At 42.2% G+C, this 20496-nt stretch overlaps 1 protein-coding gene across 2 annotated transcripts in view; it reads right to left on the reverse strand.

The window, feature by feature from the left end:
• mrpl23 (mitochondrial ribosomal protein L23) overlaps positions 1 to 20496 on the reverse strand; it is a 56222-nt gene that overhangs the window by 16505 nt on the left and 19221 nt on the right. For both annotated transcript variants that reach the window (XM_071203379.1, XM_034085375.2), the window contains exon 4: positions 15584 to 15657. In XM_071203379.1, the coding sequence (XP_071059480.1) occupies positions 15584 to 15657 (74 nt within the window). The remainder of the gene's footprint in view (positions 1 to 15583; positions 15658 to 20496) is intronic.

Below are 20496 nucleotides of genomic sequence, written 5' to 3' on the forward strand. Positions count from 1 at the left end.
ATTCAGAACGCTGCTGCTCGAGTCCTCACTAACACTAAGAAAGTGGATCACATCACTCCTGTTCTGAAGTCTTTACACTCGCTTCCTGTGTGTCAAAGAATAGATTTCAAAATACTGCTGCTGGTTTATAAAGCACTGAATGGTTTAGGCCCAAAATACATTTCTGACCTCCTGCTAAATTATGAACCATCCAGATCTCTCAGGTCTTCAGGGACTGGTCAGCTTTCTGTCCCCAGAGTCAGAACTAAACATGGAGAAGCAGCGTTCAGTTATTATGCTCCAAATATCTGGAACAAACTCCCAGAAACCTGCAGGTCCGCTGCAACTCTGACTATTTTTAAATCCAGACTAAAGACTTTTCTTTTTGCTGCTGCTTTTAATTGAACTATTCATATCTTAAACTGCACTGTAACTTTTATCCATGTATTTTTTCTTTTAATGTTTATTTTATTAGCTTTTCTTTTTAATGACTGATTTTAAATGCCATTTTCTTAATGTCTTTCATTTTTTGTAAAGCACTTTGAATTGCCTTGTGTTGAAAAGTGCTATATAAATAAACTTGCCTTGCCTTGCCTTGTTGATGGGAATTAATGTGAATAAATTAACTCTAGGTTAACGGTACTCTTGCTATAACTACTCACCGACACTCTATAAACCTCGTCCCTCATGCTAGCCCTGACAACACCGGTAAGCACACCTTCATCTAGGCTGCACTGTTTTACGTGTCCTGACTTGTAGTGGTTCTCTCCTCTATCTACACTCTTCTTGTCATCTTTGTAAAACGATATCAGACTGGTAATTGACACAGCCATGACTTCTAGTTAAATTCAGTGTGGCTAAAATGAAAAGCTTTGTTAAAATATGCAAGCACGCGAAAGTCAAAGTCAGCTTTATTGTCAAAAATTCTACATGTGTTATACATCCAGAAATATCGAAATATCGTTTCCCACAGTGTGACATGTATACATAAAACAAAACAAGTCGTGCGACCCTGCTGCTGTACTGGCTTGTAGTTCGTTTATAGCATAACGTTAGCATTTCGCTTTTGGCGACTAGATTTATGATGCAAAAATGATAAAAGTAGGGGAGACATGTGGAGATTATCCGGCTGAACAAAACGTGATCCCTCTCTTAAATGTGTGTCAACCACAGACCTTATTTCGAGCTATTTTCCAAAATCCTATGGAGAATTTGCATTGTGTTTTTGACGAAGGAACCGGAAGAAGTTTACTTCCGGGTTTTACGACGCGTCACTGCGGTTCTCTATTACCGTACAAGGGCAGCTCAACACAAGGGAGGAAGATTTACTACACTCTTTCCAACCGGGATTTAGCAGCCAGACTGTGGATTATAAAGATGTGATCACACCTTTGCAAGTCTGTGCCTTGGTCTCAACCACAGATGAAAACGCTGTAGCATTCTTCTCTTCGGTTCATTTAAGTTCACACAGCCCAATTACAAGTGAACCGGGGCTTGTAAACGAAAGTCAGATGGACTCACAAGTAGTGTTAATTTTGTCAGCTATTTTTTTATTTAGTTTTAGTCTTAGTCCTTTGTTAAATTTCCTTTTTAGTTTTAGTCATATTTAGTCACCTTCATCCTGTTTTTATTTAGTCAAGTTTTAGTCGACTAAAAGTCTGAGCATTTTAGTCTTATTTTAGTCGACTAAAACAGTAACTATTTTAGTCAAGATTTAGTCAAGTTTTAGTCGACTAAAAGTCTGAGCATTTTAGTCTTATTTTAGTCAAAGAAAACTAATTATTTTAGTCTACTTTTTGTCAATGACAACTGTTGAGTCTTTTTTAGTCATCAGATTATATAGAACATTTCAGTCAAACAAGTCTAGCCAAAACCAATAATTTGTCATTTTAGCATATATAAATAAATAAGATTATATCTTGTCCTCATTTGATGAAAAACACAGGTTGAATGATTAAGAAGCTTTGCAGAGTGTATCTGGTCAGGTTTGTGGTGTTTTTACCAGCTGTGTTATGGCCACATTGCTTCCCTTCTGATGAAACAATGCATTCGCTTTTTTTCTCCGCCTCATTGTAGCGAAAATGGGCCCAAATATCACGTTGTTTCTTTCTCCCAAGCAGTGGTGGCTTTAGACTTTTTCGTTGTCAGTCATTTTGACGGACAGGATCGTAACATTTCCATCATAATCCATTATTACCCGTCGAGTACACAATTTATCACTCACTCGCGCTGACGGGGGGGTATTCGGTTAACGCGAGTGCGACCACTGCTCCCAAGCCCTGTTGTTGCCATTTTATTTTATGTTGAATAAGGTTAGTTAGAGACCATAAGTTAGACCCAAGTCTTCCTGACAGTTCACAGTGTGCCGCTGCCCGGTGTAATTCAAATGTACCGCCGCGCGCAGCACAGACAGACAGCTGCTGCCCTGCCGCAGCACTGGAAATGGAACTGCTGGGAGAAAAACTGACTATCAGAGATGTAACGTTATCTTTGATAATATTTCGTCTCCTCATTTTTCGTCAACGAAAGTAAAGAGAGATTTTGGCATAGTTTTTATTTAGTAAACTACATTTTCGTCTCGTCACTTTTCGTCAACGATATTGCATGATGATTTCGTTACAGTTATTGTTTACTGCCGTCGGTGCCGTCTCGTCATCGTCTCGTTTTCGTCATGGAAAAAAAGGTCGTTGACGAACATATTTCGTCATTGTTTTAGTCAACGAAATTAACACTACTCACAAGTAGCTTGTTTATTGGACAGAGTTTTGGCAACCTGTCATCCTGCAAGAATACACATTTTGGCAGCCAAGGAGCAAGGGGGTTTGATTCCAGTTCCTTTAAATGTAACTAAGAATTTTGGACTGCTTTTTGACATCTCTGGTCTTCATACCAGCTGACTACAGTGATCAGTACAGGCTGTGGTTTGCCCTTGCTTCATTTTGTTATGCTGGTCGTTCCAAGCATGAGTAACTGCTGGCTATCCGATGTAAACATCCGTCTCCTTGTACCCATACAATCATATGAAACAATTACCAAACAATGAACAACATGTTCATGGGAATGTTCTTTTGGACTGTTTTGTGTACTTAGTTCACATTACATGCCATGTTCTAAAAAACTTTACCTAATTTAACTTACCAGGTTTGCGTCGAATTGTAAATGTTTCACCTGAACATACCAACTAAAAGTTGGAAGTGTGCAAGTCAAAGAGGTCCACCCTGAACCGAGCGATGTTTTTCCCAAGAGTTAGATATGTTTGATGACGTGTGAAAGCTTAAACTCAGGGCGGTCTTACATACTAACAAACCCACAGTAATAACTCTGAAAGGCTAAAAGACAGAAACCTTGGCTTTCTCAAGTAGACGTAACACCAAATCTGCAAACACCCTAAACAAGCTTCAGTGGTCAACTGATATCAGTCCACTCTGACACAGTCCAACTGTTCTCTGATCTTAGGTTGGATACCCACAACTGCATAGTGCTCTAATATTGCTGGTCTCTATAATGACTATATTCTATGGGTGCTTTTTAACCTACAAACTGAATAAATTGTGGAAGAAAACTGGGAGAGGAGAATGGAAAAGGGCAGAAGATGATGACTAGTCTGATAACTGTAAACAGCTCCTGTTGCCAGGCCCTTGGGTGGGCCACACATTCACTCTCATTTTCACACACACACACACACACACACACACACACACACACACACACACACACACACACACACACACACACACACACACACACACACACACACACACACACACACACACACACACACACACACACACACACACACACACACACACACACACACACACACACACACACACACACACACACACACACACACACACACACACACACACACACACACACACACACACACACACACACACACACACACACACACACACACACACACACACACACACACACACACGTTCCCATTAGCCGGTAATTACCAGACTATGACCAGTAAAATATGCTGAAGACCGGCAAATCTAAATCTCTCCGGTTAAAGTGTCCGGTCAAAATAATTCCCCTTTAGCGCAATACCGCATCAGTTGCGCAACTTGCGCCACTTATGTGACAGACAAAAGAGTATGTGACAGACAAAAATAGTCAATTCTAATGTCTAACACTTAATGTGGAGCAAGAGATGTCCTGTATGGGTTGATTGTGCGTTGATCTGTTGGTAATGCCTCGGGGTTCCGGTGGGCATGTAAACAAATGCATAATGCTGCGCTATACTTTGCGGCCTCACCCGGTTGCATAGCGACGCTTATTGTTTAGGTGTCTTTTAATAAGCAGGTAGTCCTATCATTAGCTAGAACTAGCTGGATCTGATCGATATGGACATAAATGTGAGTGAAGTCTAATCTGACGGGAGAGAGAGATCAGCTGCTGCTGACGAGTCGACGCGCAGCTCTGCATGATCACATGCAGCGGTGAGCAGACAAAACACACTTCAGGTTAGAATATCACACGTAGCTATTTTAATTACCTCTCAAACTACCTAAACTACACTGAACAAAAATATAAATGCAACACTTTTGTTTTTGCTCCCATTTTTCATGAGATGAACTCAAAGATCTAAAACATTTTCGATATACACAAAATAACCATTTCTCTCAAATATTGTTCACAAATCTGGAAAAAAAAGATAAATGAACATTCAATTCACGGGGAACAGCTCTGGTGGACATTCCTGCTGTCAGCATGCCAATTGCACGCTCCCTCAAAACTTGCGACATCTGTGGCATTGTGCTGTGTGATAAAACTGAACATTTTAGAGTGGCCTTTTATTGTGGCCAGCCTAAGGCACACCTGTGCAATAATCATGCTGTCTAATCAGCATCTTGATATGCCACACCTGTGAGGTGGGATGGATTATCTCAGCAAAGGAGAAGTGCTCACTATCACAGATTTTTTCAGATTTGTGAACAATATTTGAGAGAAATGGTTTTTTTATGTATATAGAAAATGTTTTAGATCTTTGAGTTCATCTCATGAAAAATGGGAGCAAAAACAAAAGTGTTGAATTTATATTTTTGTTCAGTGTAGTTATAAATGTTTAGTTTTACTGTCGGGTCACTCATTACTGATCCGCGAGCTGCATGATACTGACGGGTTGTCAGGAGAGGGAGAGAGCGCTACGTTTATTATTCCCGTGTTATTGTAAATTACTGTACACTTTTGAATAGTTAATCTACTATAATTAGTTTGTTTAATATCGAATCATATCAATTTGTTTTAAAGCTCAATAAATAACTAAGAAGACCTTTGACCGGCACTTTTCAAATTTTGTCCGGAAGATTTCAACTTTAACGGACACGTTGACCGGCGAAAACATATTCTAACAGGAACTCTGACACACACACACACACAATAGTCTGCCCGGTTGAACTTCTGTCCAGTCCTCCTAGAACAAACCATGCCAGGAACTTAAAAGTGAGACAGAGATGGACAGAGAGTAAGGAGAAGGGAGAGTGAAAGGGTGAGGAAAGTCAATACCAAGTTAGATAAATCTGGACTTTCGTTGTTCACGTAGGAGAGACAGTCAATTCAGAATGATTTAATAGGAAAATGTGAGAGAATACTATGAGAAAGTCATTTAAAAGTGAGGTGAAAAAGTCAAACTGTTCAGATGACTTTAGGAATTTAGCAAAATAACAGCTGAGAGAAAAAGCAAAGTGAAATAACTTCATTATGTTAAAGACAGATAAGTGGCAGTGAGAGTAGACCACTAACCAATGGCATCCTGCTGTGGGTTCATTAAGGGTCATGCCCCTGACCCTCCCTCCAATTACAATGACATCTCCTCCACAGTTTGGCAACAGCCAAATTACTTGGTCTGCTCTGGCTTGCAGCAGCGTATGTTTGTGTGTGTCTGCATGTCACTCATATTAAATGGCCTATGGTGCACATAAGGGAGATAGAGAAACATATTTGAACACAGTTTGCAGACAATTGTTTGTGTGCATAGATGTATGTGTACACATGGGGGAATGAATTGCTCTTCGAGTGATGCTTGATTCAGCAAGGATGCTAATAACCTCTCCATCGAAATTCAGGGGTTTACTCCAAAACCAGGAGGTGGTTAAACAATGTGTTTCTCACATATGACTGTTGGCTTATTTTTATGCTTTAAATAAACTCTGTTTTGGTTTAAATTCAGATTTTGGCTGGAAATATAGGGAATTTAACATATATTTTGTTATCATGTCATATATCCATTTTAAGAAACGATGTGATGTGTAGTTATACTGTAGCCTTACACTGAAACTAAAGCACTTTGAGCTGCAACCAATGCATTAAAAGTGCTATACAAATAAAGCGTATTATCATTATTATTATTATTATTATTATTATTATTATAACACATCGGAACAGTCCCAAGCAGTGAGGCATTACAAAATTGTGATTGACATTTTGTATTGGCCAATACCTTACCATGTTTGTGTTAGATTTGATATTGGCATGAAATTCGGGTTGGTTCATCAGTGAGGGCTTTAATACACCATGTCGAAGTATTTTCAGTCTACCTGATTTTGTTATGATGAATATTATTCTGTTGTATATGTGGTCAGTACTGTGAGAAAGTAAGTACGTGCTTTGTGGGACTAAGAGCAGGAGCAGTAGAGAGGCAGGTGGGCGAACACTGGCTCTGGTGTCGACTGAAAATACTTTAAAATCTTTAGCAGGGACCCTCTGACATACTAATACAGGGCAGCCAGTGATACATAAGCAAATACTTCTGCCCGGAGACAAACGGAGGGTGCGAGTAAGGAAAGTGTGTATGTGTGTGTGTGTATGTGTGTATGTGTGTGTGTGTGTGTGTGTGTGTGTGTGTGTGTGTGTGTGTGTGTGTGTGTGTGTGTGTGTGTGTGTGTGTGTGTGTGTGTGTGTGTGTGTGTGTGTGTGTGTGTGTGTGTGTGTGTGTGTGTGTGTGTGTGTGTGTGTGTGTGTGTGTGTGTGTGTGTGTGTGTGTGTGTGTGTGTGTGTGTGTGTGTGTGTGTGTGTGTGTGTGTGTGTGTGTGTGTGTGTGTGTGTGTATGTATTTTCATGTCTGGGCATGTCTGCTCAAAGCCTGCTACTGGAGACATTAGACCCTGGCAACAGAGCTCTCAGGAAAAGATCATCACCATCTAAATACACACCCAGCCACCCACAAAGATGTTAACATCCATCTGGGCTTCAACTGGACACTCCAAGAACAACAACAACAACAATAATAATAACAGTCATGAATAACACGACCGAATCTGTCCATATTAGCAATATTAACAAACAGTGAATCATATTATTTTCAGCCACAGACCCTGACCACTGTACCTTAAAGTCAAATCACACCTAAACCTTGCCTGTCTGAACCCCCCACCCAGATACACACACATAAACAGCTGTTCACTATCATTATCCTCTCCATCTATGTCATTCACCTCCCCAACCCCCACGAAGTACCCCATTTCTCTCTCGTCGACGCATGTAAACAACCCTCACACACCCTCCCCCCCAATTTCAAGCATCTTCTCAACACCCTGCCCCCTCTCAGCCCCCAACTATCCACACACACACACGCATTGCCCCCTCCCTGACTCTGAAGAATGCGGGGACCAGCTGGTGGAGAAAATAAAAAATGAAGAAGCATACCAAAACAGGAAATGCATCAGCAGGGGCCTATCAGAGGGCTTTATCAGGCCAGTGGCAGCCCCGCTGAGTACTTGGGTGGCGCCGCATGGCGATTGGCTGATCAAAGTGGCAGCTGTGTCATTACAGGTCAGGATGTCAGGGGTAATCATGAAAGGTTACGAGCATGTGGACACGCACTGTGGTGTGTGTGTGTGTGTGTGTGTGTGTGTGTGTGTGTGTGTGTGTGTGTGTGTGTGTGTGTGTGTGTGTGTGTGTGTGTGTGTGTGTGTGTGTGTGTGTGTGTTGTGCTAGGCTATCTTTATACAGGGGGAACCTGGAGGAAATGTGGGAGGAAATGAGGGTGATGAGAGAAGATGCTGCAGAGAGAGATAAAGTAAGAATCAATCGAAAACCACAGAAGAAAAAGACTATGCTGGTGGATATGTAGGATGAGAGAAAAAAACCTCCGGATTAAACTGTATTCATACAACTGAAGTGTGGTGTTGATTAGATGTTACATTTCACTCGATGCCGGTACTGTTCTGCTTTTTAGACATCTGTCTTTCTTGTATCTCTTTTTTTTTTCTTGAAATAAATATCTGATAAGCATTTGCCGAAGCAATACATCTGCATCACAGTCCTGACATTAGAGCTTTCATCATCGGAACTCAATTGATCCGAGTCGAAAGTCTGAGAAAAAAAACAGACCGCTTCGACTGAAGCCATTCAAAAAAAGGTTTGCGTGTGAGGTTCCAAACCGGATGGTGAAGACCATGCTCTGATCTCTATAATTCATGTTCTGTCCCTACTGAGCTCTAGTGAAAATCTACACACACACACACACACGCATGCACACACACACCATTTTTCTTGGGAGTGAATTTTCCAAATCAGGAGACACATAGGGAGATGGGGGGCCTTTCAGTGAATTAACTGATTCTAGAGTTTCTCTCCCATTTGAAGAAAGAAGATGTAATTAACACGTTGCATCTGTCATAATACAGGGCCTATATGAGCTCACTGGAGAGAGTACGCTACAGTTTGGGCAGTATCAGATTGGATATTTTCTGCTGGATGTTCTGGTAAAACTTGGCCTCGATAGCTTCATAACAATGGATTTTGTGGTAATATTTGAGGTGATTGAGTAGGTTTTTGACATTGGATGTTTTTGTTTACTTTCTGCTTTGAAGAGAAATATGTTGATATGCTGCTACCAAAATGTTAACATTGATACATTAAGGTAAATAATGATTTTAGAAAAATTCCATTGTTAGCTTTTGCTTCAAAAAACACCATTAATATGCCACACAGAGGTTAAACATCTCAGCAAATACAACCGATAGAGAGTTCTATAAATTGATTAAAGATTTGTATAAGATCAGACATAGAAACCAACATGTAAGTGCACAAAATGTGATCATCTTTTGACAGAGGAATTCTCTGAATCCATGGTCTTCTTGTATGTGTATGTTTTGTTTAAATATTCATATTCAGAGTAGTGAAGATTTACGTATTATACGACAAGGAATAACATAAGGAATGCCCTATGCTATTAAAAATGACTTTTGAGTCTCAGCACCTTGTTATTGTATTCTGAAGCTACTGAACAGCAGCTCAACATACAGAAGAAGCATTAACATGTAATAATTAGTAGTGGAATGGATTGAAATAACAATGTTCATTTGATAAATCTGTGAGACAAACCGAAGAGAAAAAGGCACACGGGGAGAAATGGCAGAAGTTAAAAATGTTAATTGGCGTGATAAGCAAGGGTGAGGCAGCAAAGGGAAGTGAAGGAAACAGAGCGGCAGACAGACAGACAAGGCTGGGTGAGGAAAGCCTGTGTTTGCGTGACAAGGTGGAAAGGAGGGAGGGGGAGGGAGGGAGGGAGGGAGGGAGGGAGGGAGGGAGGGAGGGAGGGAGGGAGACATCATGATCCAAATAGTTGAAAATAATAAAATTCCACACAGATAAGCAAGATTTCCCCGTTGGCCCAACCCCCTGAATCAGCACCTTCAGCTTCAGAGAGCCGGGGCTTCGCTCAGAGCAGAGAACATGAACACGGAAGGGGGGGGGGTCATGGGGATCCTATCCTGTACCCCTCCCCACCTCCACAGCCCAGCCAGATAGGCATACAATCTAACACACAACCCAAGAGGGTCTATTGTTGAGCAACTACGAGTCAATAACAGATAGGCGATAAGAGCGGCTAAAGAGAGAAGCTGTGCAGCAAAACGTTGCCATCTAGTGTCAGTCAAACAGAGGAGAGCTAGATTTGGCCACAGCTTCCCTCTCATAATCACTCTCAATGCAGCTGTTCCCCCAACCCCCCCGCCCTTCTTTTCAGCTGTGTCACAACTCCCCCATGTTTGCCACTGAGGCTCTCCCTCTGTTTGTTTGTTTGTCTCTCTCCCTCTCTCACTTCCCGCTCCCTTTGACTTCAAGTGATGCCTTCCCCGTGGATGGAGCAAGGGTGGAGAAAGCGACAGAAAGAAACACGGGAAATTAGCAATTTGAATGAAGCTACTACTTATTCTACAACTGTTGGTCCAACATCGTTTGTTTTGTTTTGAGGTCGGCACGTTGCCATGGGGAACCGAGCCTTAGGACTGCTGCGACTGGTACAGTGCTGCCTTCAGGGGCCGGGGCACTGGAGGAACATCTTGACACCTTATTTACTACTTTGCAAACTTGGCTACCAGGCATACAACCAACAATACCAAGCCCCTAGTGGCTAAATGCCGTATTTGTGTAAAACCGTCTGCTTTCACTGCGAGAAAATGTGTAACTCAAGGAAGAAAATACAACCAATTAAAATGTACGCATACATTTATATGGACTTCCAGACAAACACACTATTGAAAAAACACCGGACATAATATTAAATAACATTTAAAAAGATAAAGAGTTTAGGATATGTATAAATTGATCTAAGCAGTCCTTAGCACACGATCGTGACTACTATCAAAATAATGACATCATTGGTTTATGTGTGACCACAATTAGCTGTTCACTTGAAGGTCGGCATCGTGACAACACCCTGGACCATCTGTGCAACTGCTCTCCATCTGCTGCAAAGTTTACCACTCATCATCTACTTTCACTGCTTTCGCCCTTACGCAGACTCTCCGCTGACTGTATGAAGTGAGCTTTTGTCTACTGATAAACTCTGTGGAATGGAGCTTGTGTGGGATTTGTGCTACCACACCCCACAAAAGCACGGACTGACGACGATGCTCACAGATTCCCAGCGAGGTGTATACAGACTGTCAAACGAGTGTTGATTATTCTGCTAAATGGTTGAAAGCATCCAGCAGGTGCCTGGACGTGCCATGCGGTGCTCAACACGCAGAAAACACAAACTGATGCTCCTCCCTTTGAAACTCATCTGAAAACGAGAACATTTCTTAAATGCTTTTCTTCACACGGATAACATCAATCAAAAATGATCTCACCATCTAACAAACTAAATTAGAAAATAAAGTGTAAATAAATGTTTCCAAATGTAATTAATCTCTTTTAAATTAAATGAAAATTCAACCACATAACTACTCGGAATTTTAAAAAAAAAAGTATGAAAGATGTCAGAGAATCTTGTAATGTTAAAACCCAACATGTTGTTGGAAGGATAAACTCGCCAGCTGCAAACAATCTGCTGATTAGAGCTTGTAACTTGTATAGCATGCATTTGACATTTACAGCACAATGTGGCACTAAACTGGATCATTCAGAAAAGCTGACACTGGTCAGGCATCCCATTCATATATTCACAGCGTCACCCTCTGGGAGCTTTCAACATGCACTCTGAGCACTCAGCCTGCTCGAGTGCTGCAGCTGGCACCAGCCACCAGAGCTCTCTTGCAAACTAGCTGCCACTCCAAAGAGAGAACATAACCCCCCCCTCTGACCAAAACCCACCACAGCCTTTTTATCTACACGCCATGCAGAGAGGAATTAATAATACATGTTTGACTGACAATCAATTTGCTGAATAATGACTCAAATCCTTTAAAAATGACTTTAATTTCAAAGGTTGATTGTCTTATTTTTTCTTTGGTTTACAAAATGTTCAAATGGAAATGGTGGCATGGCGCACTTTAGCTGTGAGATGTGCAAAGATAAATTTGAATTAGGGTAAACCACAAGGTATGACATGCATTATGAAGATGCAAAAAAGCCTTTTTCTAACAGATTTTCTACAAAAATGCAACAGGATTTCATGATAATGAAAGTAATGTAACTGTCTTTGTAAACAGTAAAAACCTGAAGAAAATGTTATTACTCAAAAGGCAATGTGAGTCAGAAAATCTAATTACTCCTACTGTACGTGAAGTAATGTCTGTAACGGAGGTAAAAAAGTGCAATGCACAATTAGATATTCCTACAGCAGCCTTTACAGCAGGGGTCACCAACCTTTTTTAGGGTGACAAGTCGGGGGCTACTTTTAGTCCTCTATTTTTTGTTTTTTGCAGTGTATATATTTAGCACATTTTAACATTATTATATGCTGACCTTTAACCTTTGTGTGCTGTTTGGGTCTGTGGGACCCGTTTTCAGTGTTTACTAAAAGAACATGTATGCAATTTAATTATTTTAACCCGCTTTATTTGGGGTGGACCTCACATCCTCTAGGGCAGGGTATATGCAGGAATCCTGAAGTCAAATTTAATACCTTTTAAGACCTTTTTTAAGACCCTTTCCATACATTTTAAGACCTCATCGCAACTTCGAGTTCTAACCGGTTACATTGACGACACACTTTACCTCACATTTACTATATTGATTGTAAGATAGCACAACTAAACAGAGTGCAGACAGACTCCTGAAGCCTCCTCTCCACATGAACTTCAACCTCTCTGTGGGTTAGGGTTAATGCAGTATGCTGCTTTGTTGCTTCTGCACTCTGTGCTCTTTCATTCCAGTAAACTCCTCAGAAACCATGAGAAACCAGTATTTGACCAATAAACAAAACAATTGACAAAACTTTGAACTATGAGATATATTAAACTTTGGTGAGCTTCAGCGGGGAAATGCCATATAGGAGCTCCCTTACAAATACCCAGGGGTTAAATTGGACTGGGGCTGTCCGGGGCTATATAGAGTTGTAGTAAGTAGATAGAGTTCGCTATGATTTAGGTTTCGTTTATGCATAGGGTAGATTCTTTTAATTACATTTCCTTTTTGTTTTGTGTATTTTATACATTTTGGATTTGCTTGGCGAGCTATTTTTAGAACATGCCCGGCGGGTGACTCACGTTGCCCCTGCGGGCGACTAAGTGCCCGCGGGCACCGTGTTGGCTACCCCTGCTTTACAGCATCAAATGAATGGAACAGTATGAGGTGACTGCGAAAATGGGCTAAGCTGTCGGACTCCACACACACACACACACACACACACACACACACACACACACACACACACACACACACACACACACACACACACACACACACACACACACACACACACACACACACACACACACACACACACACACACACACACACACACACACACACACACACACACACACACACACACACACACACACACACACACACACACACACACACACACACACACACACACACACACACACACACACACACACACACACACACACACACACACACACACACACACACACACCCCTGATGCCTCTGGACCTCCCTGCTCTGGCATGACTCCATCATGCCCTTACTCGCCTCCCCTGTGTGAGCCCCTCACACACACTGCACATTTCATACATGCAGACGCTATCTCTCCCCCTGTTACTGGGGTCCCCCCTAAGCCTGAGGAAAATGGCCGTCACGGAACCCCGCTAACGGGAGGCCTCCCCTCTACCACAAACCAAGACTAAGGAATGAGAGAGAGAGAGGGAGCAAACGTAGTACTGCTGCAATGTTAGCGGATGGAGGGAGCAGGGGGAGAGAATGGGGAGAGGGAAGGATGAGGGGAGAATGGGGGGACCGTGGTGTGAGCATCGACCCACAGAACACTCTCCCACATGTGGAGTCAATTAGGAACAATCTTGTTTTTTACCCACCACTGCAAAAGAAAGGAGGGTTTTCTGAGGCTGTGTGTGTGCACGCTTGTGTAAATGTGTGTGTGCGTACACAAGAGAGGGAGAGTGAGGTAGGAAAAGAAATTGAGAGAATGTTTTTTCCAAAAACCTGCCAGAGAAATAGGCCGGATATTCGGTTTTATATCAAGCCAATTTAAGCACAAAGAGCCAGCATCTGCCCGCTGTTCCCCATCAAATGAGCATGACTTCAGAAAACCGCGACGTTCAGGAAACCGCAACGTGATTGGGACTATAGAGCGAATGACACTCAAGGAAAAACATAATTCCGTATGGGGCTGTGCATGCATGAATGACACACGTGTGTGTGTGTGTGTGTGTGTGTGTGTGTGTGTGTGTGTGTGTGTGTGTGTGTGTGTGTGTGTGTGTGTGTGTGTGTGTGTGTGTGTGTGTGTGTGTGTGTGTGTGTGTGTGTGTGTGTGTGTGTGTGTGTGTGTGTGTGTGTGTGTGTGTGTGTGTGTGTGTGTGTGTGTGTGTGTGTGTGTGTGTGTTGTTCTGCATCCTCACATCTATCATCGTCGTGTGCGTCTGTTGAGACAGAAGCATCACTGATGACTCCGCAAGGAATTTCAGACGCACACAAAATCACAGGCCACTTCCTCGGTGTCAGACAAGAGGAAGTCTCCCCTTTTAAAGATTCATGGCTGCTTCAATTATGTATCCTCTTTCAAATTGTCGTGTTTAGACAATTTTCATTTTTCATCCGCTTCAAAATTGATGGCTCCCAGTCGGGTGGGCGGCGCGGCATAAACAAGCGTCTACACCACTTCTGATTTATCTGGGCAAGATCAAAACGACAGGCACAAAACAAAGGGCCCTTGTTTTTTACGCCGGCATCAAAGGCGCGTTAAAACAGCAAATTATTTTGACGTTTTAGAGGAAGGTTTGTTAGATTTCAAAGAGTAACATACTTCAAACATTGGCAAGAGGTCCTGGGATTGGGCCTTCCTGACCCAAAGCTTACCTCAAACACAGGTGTCAGGGCAACTGCTGTGATACAACGAGGAAATCTTGTCTGACATCGGGAGTGTCTTATCAAACACACACACCAAGTGTAGATGATTGCTCACAGAAAGGAGAGCTACACCAGATGATAAACATATCTCAATATTTCCTGTAATAAGTCTGGCATGTAACCAAGGACAACCTTTTACCCTCAGGCCCCTCAGAAACCCAGACTGCAGCTAGAGCAGAGGGCAGCCAGAGTGTGTGAACCCCAGAGAAAGAGAGAGATGCAAGGTTAGGCTGCACACTTTGTGAGCATCTACTTTTCATGAGAACATTTGAAATGGCATTCGAACAAATAAAATGTGTGCCCACTGATGTTTTATTGTTACGTGTCTCTTCATATCTGCATTTGTGTGCGAGTTAGTTTCAGAGCTCACCTTCAAAGGCTGCCAGCCCCTCAGGGCTCTACGGGGGCCCATCTCACCTCTCTCACCCGCCAAGTCTCCCTTTAAAAAATAGCCCATGACACAAAAGCTGAAGGCTCAAGGCCTGAAAATGCCCTTTCCCCCCTGGTTGTTGTGTTTAATAATGCAGCCCCCACAATAACAAAAAACACAGAGGTCTGGCTGAGAGAGAAAGAGAGGGAGAGAGACAGAGAGAAAGAAAGAAAGTTATTGTGGCAAGGTCTTCACCTCCCACTGTGTATGGGACAGGAGTCAATGAGCTAATGCTACTCAAACAACACTAAGCAGAAAACAGTCGGAGTGGGAGGAAGAGAGTGTGTGTGTGTGTGTGTGTGTGTGTGTGTGTGTGTGTGTGTGTGTGTGTGTGTGTGTGTGTGTGTGTGTGTGTGTGTGTGTGTGTGTGTGTGTGTGTGTGTGTGTGTGTGTGTGTGTGTGTGTGTGTGTGTGTGTGTGTGTGTGTGTGTGTGTTCTCACCAGCTGAACGTAGGCTACTTTGTAGTCAGGCTGCTTGATCTTCTGGTTTCGATGATTCCTCTTCTTGTTGGAGCCTGATAAAACGAAGAACAGCAGTTATTGTACTTGTTGGTAAACAGGCATGACTAAGTGTGAGAGTGTGGTTGTGAGACAGCAGACAGTGAGGGTGGTGACATTTATGAACATGGTGAGAGTAAAGTTTCGCAACATAACGATATGCCGTTGAGACCATGGAAGTGTTTAATCTTGGAGAAACTTTGTGATACGGCCTATAATGAGGTAACTTGTCCTAAGGGTCTTGGTGGACAATGTAGCAAAAAGATGAGCATAATTTCAAAGTTTTTGCTATAATGTATGTTAATTGAAGAGGTATTCCATTCACTGGAAGAGACAATGCATTTTTGTAACAATATGAACTCTAATGTAATGATAATCATTATCAGAGCCACAACAATTAGTGGATTTCTAAATGAAATGGCAACAATTTCTGAATACATTTTTTCAAGCAAAAATGCAAAACATTAATCATTCCAACATTACAAATCTAAATTTGTAGATATTTAGTCTTTGTCCTAACATTGAGTTTTTGATTGTTGATTAAACAGTTGACATTTAATGGAATCACCTAGGATTTCAAGTCATAATAATGGACATTTGTCATTTATTTTTTGTAATACTAAGACCAAATGTATAATGTTGAGGGATAACGATGAATTAGAATGAAAATCAGAATGATTAATAGTAAAGGATTGTCGGATTTCATTCCGCACCTAGGTGAAAGTTAGCAAAATTACCAAGGCACTCCTTACATATATTAACCTGTAAAGCAATTTTATGTTTCATCCTTATCTGAATAACAAATATTATACCATCTTTTTTTTCCAGGGAATAATCTATGTGTAGTAAAGCAGAGCTTTAACGTGTTGACATTTGAGGTCAGATTAACCTCTTCCCCATCTGAAGATGATGAAGACATCAAACTCTCTGCTGTCGGACCTCTCCAAGCCTGGAGGACAGGGGACTCTGGGAGCTGCTCAGTGCGTGTGCAGTCTGGCTTCCAATAAATACATTAAAATGATATAACTAAATCTAGCGGCACTTCACAATGTTATCTCAATCTTTACGCTAGAACAAAAACACTACTATGAATTGCGGATAATAACCACAGCATCATGTTTCATCTCGGCCTTAAACTCTAATCTCAATGAGACCCTGGTGGTCAAGTCAACAGGCCCCACTGAGTAACTGCCATTGCCGTGGGAACGGTTTATGACATGAAAAACAAGGGAAACATTCCGCTGTAATGAGTCACTTGTGTCTGTATGTATGTGTGTGTGTGTGTGTGTGTGTGTGTGTGTGTGTGTGTGTGTGTGTGTGTGTGTGTGTGTGTGTGTGTGTGTGTGTGTGTGTGTGTGTGTGTGTGTGTGTGTGTGTGTGTGTGTGTGTGTGTGTGTGTGTGTGTGTGTGTGTGTGTGTGTGTGTGTGTGTGTGTGTGTGTGTGTGTGTGTGTGTGTGTGTGTGTGTGTGTGTGTGTGTGTGTGTGTGTGTGTACGCTTCCATCTGTGTGCGTTGTATGTGTAGCTAGTAATCACTAGCCAGGCAGCCTACTGCTAAGGGAAAGCCCTGAGCAGGGTTTTAAAAACAGCCCCCACACGCCCCCCTGGCTAACTGGAGGCCCCTGTGTGGGTGGGAGACAGAAGTAACGAAGAGTGTTTGCCTCTGTGTGTGTATGTATTAGTGTGTGTGTTAGTGTATGTGTCTTTGTGTGATTGCTGAGGAAATCCACAGGGAAATGCTAGAACCTTTGAAAGATAAAAGGTAAGACACTGACCTGTCCCTGATAAACAAAACACACACACACACACCTTGAAAAAGGAACAAAGTATTTCTCTTAATTCTCGTAGCCCTTTCCTAACACATACGGACACACAGACAGAGCTTTCATGCAATACTCGCAAACGTAAGCACAATTTCTCCCACTTTGAGATTGCGGTTTGGCTGCCAGCTATCACGTTACAAATCCCAGGCCAGAGGGGTAACCATGGCAACTCCTTCCAAAAATACCCTTGCCGTCCATGGAGGAAAGAAAGGGTTGTTTGCGCCCCTCGCTTTCCTCAGCCTCTTGCCGTCTTTACGCTGCCAATGGAGTGGAACCCCTGACGCAGACAGGGATACCTTCTCTGACGCACCTCGGGATCAACGGGGGCCCTGAGCCGCCCTTTCTTCTCCGTCCCCCCACAGTTCACTGCTTTCCTTCCACCCACCCTCCCGAGGGGCTTTCCTTTTCCCCTAGCTTTTAATGACACAACCCTAATAAACAGCGTTAATGGGTCCTCCAAAATGTAGGCTAGGCTAAGCTAGACGCCTCTCCCCTCTTCTCCTTCCTAGGCTCTCCTCCAGAGGTAGAGGGGGGCTCCTCGTGGCCCTTAAGGCTGGCATGGAGAGAGCGCGTGCCTCCTCTTTTCAGCACATCCATCAGTGTCTATCCAACTTCAAGCCACCCATATGTCCTCTACTTATGTTATTCCTTGACTTGTAGGGAGCCCCCAAATCAGTCCATGCTAACTCAGTTACCTCCCCTAATAAAAAGTCAAGAGGATTATTAAGTCAATGACACTGTGGCTCAGATCATCCTTGACAAGGGGCAGAGGGTTGGGATGACTGCGGAGAAGATGTGGCACTTAGAGCCCCGAAGCTGCAAGTTTGTAAGTGAATAGTATGTGTTTGTGCGGAGGGAGCGTGGGGTGTCCTGGGACAGCTGGAGGCTGGAATGCTGCAGCAGCAGATTGTCAGATAAGCAGCTGTGTGTGTTAGGGGGAAAGGAGAGCCAGGCACGCTAACCACTACCACAACTAGCCGCTGGAAAACACTCCCGCTGCTGCATGTCAACGGGAAAATGTTATACATCGCGATCTGGAACTGCTAATCCCGGATAACCACCAGCTTATCTCTCAAAGACAGAATTAATAAGACTTTATGCTTTCCAAGAAATAATTACATTTCTGTGAATCCGACAATCCAACATTTCATTAACAAACTTGTCGACTGATACAAAAATAGGATGGACATAACCGCAATGATCACAGAGAACATAACCCAGTGTAAGAAAACGTTTTTAGAGGGTACTTGTCCATGGACAAGTGAGTTTGGCAATTTTCTTGTCCGAATACATTTTTCACTTGTCCGGGCCACTGGAATCTTCTTCTTCGCCATCGGATTTTACATTTTCCCACGATTTTACGACACCGCTAACGTAAGTGAGCGGTAAGATTTTACTGCATCACACATAGGGTTGGGTTCTTATTATACATCAATGGTTGGGTATCGTTTGGATTTTAACGATTTTTTGATTCCGGTTCTTTTCGGTTCTCATTCCGGTTCTTTGAGAGGGTAAAAATAAGTCCCATGCCAATTTCACTGGGAGAAAAATATATTTATGAAAACATTAAGTCAAATCTGTATTCCTATTTACGAATCACTTCATACGGTTTCATTTTGTTACGGTTATTGAATAAAATGATATAAAAATAATCTCTGCATTGTTTAGTTATTCCTAAGTGGTGCAATTTGAGAATGTACAATTGGCCCAGTCTCCTCTGATGTTACACTGCAACCTGCCTGTGAGACAGAGTCCAACCACACAGTCTGTCCAACACATGTCCTGCAATACACATATGCTACAGCTGTCCAGCTGCTCACTGTTTGTAAAAGGAAATAAATAGTATTTTCATTTCAATAATGTACTTTCTATATAAACAATACTGACATCCCTGTGCTCCTCCGAGTCTGGGGGTCCGGGATGTGAGGACAGCGCGAGGACACAGACAGGGAGGCTGCTTTACTTCATAAAGGAAATGGCAGTCAATATTAACAACATAGGAGTTAAAACGCTTAATAACCTTCATTACGTGTTAGAGAAAGAACATAAGAAAGTTTGCGGATCCGCTGTGTGAAGAGAGAGAGAGAGAGAGAGAGAGAGAGAGAGAGAGAGAGAGAGAGAGAGAGAGAGAGAGAGAGAGACGCTGAGCTGCACCAATCAGCTGATCCAGAGCATGGAGAGAGAGAGAGCTGCGGTCCGCGGGGACACGGACAATTTGCGAATGAGTTCTGCCTTTTGTAAGCTGAATTTATCAATAATTTGTCAATTATTATGGGCGAAAAACTTCACTTGTCCATCAGACAAGTCAATGGATAGATGTACTTGTCCGATATTGTAAATAACACGTCCCGGACGATCGGACGTGTGCTTTTTCGCACACTGTAACCATAATATTATTTCTATATTTTCATCTGAACAAAAGAAATATCATGAAGCTTAAATGTTTTCCACAAGATTTACAAACTAATAACTAAATTGTTCAAAAGAGTCAAGTCTTGCAATTTTGACATTTACTTTTTTTTCTGTGAACATTTTGTATCTGTAATCCATGGTAACATGAATTGTAGCTACTTCACAAAGCCATCTTTCCCGCCTACATTATAAGTAGAGATGGAGCTGTAAAAAGTGCTGAATTGCCTCTTAATTCAAAGCATATTTGTACTGTTGTGTTCTATTGAGTAGACTTGTATATCACTGCATTGTATACAACATTTTCATATCACAGTAAAACACAGTATGATGAATATGTAAATGTATGGAGAATAATTACTTATTAACAAGTCATTAAAATACTTTACAGCGAAGAGGCAGAGTTTGACAAACAGTGAAAAACTAAGGTGTGTGTGTGTGTGTGTGTGTGTGTGTGTGTGTGTGTGTGTGTGTGTGTGTGTGTGTGTGTGTGTGTGTGTGTGTGTGTGTGTGTGTGTGTGTGTGTGTGTGTGTGTGTGTGTGTGTGTGTGTGTGTGTGTGTGTGTGTGTAAATCAAGTGTTTTCATCACCGCCTTAACACTCTCTCCGAACAGTTGGAAGAACT

The sequence above is a fragment of the Pseudochaenichthys georgianus genome, chromosome 6 (assembly GCF_902827115.2).
Source record: "Pseudochaenichthys georgianus chromosome 6, fPseGeo1.2, whole genome shotgun sequence".
NCBI classification, from domain to species: domain Eukaryota; kingdom Metazoa; phylum Chordata; class Actinopteri; order Perciformes; family Channichthyidae; genus Pseudochaenichthys; species Pseudochaenichthys georgianus.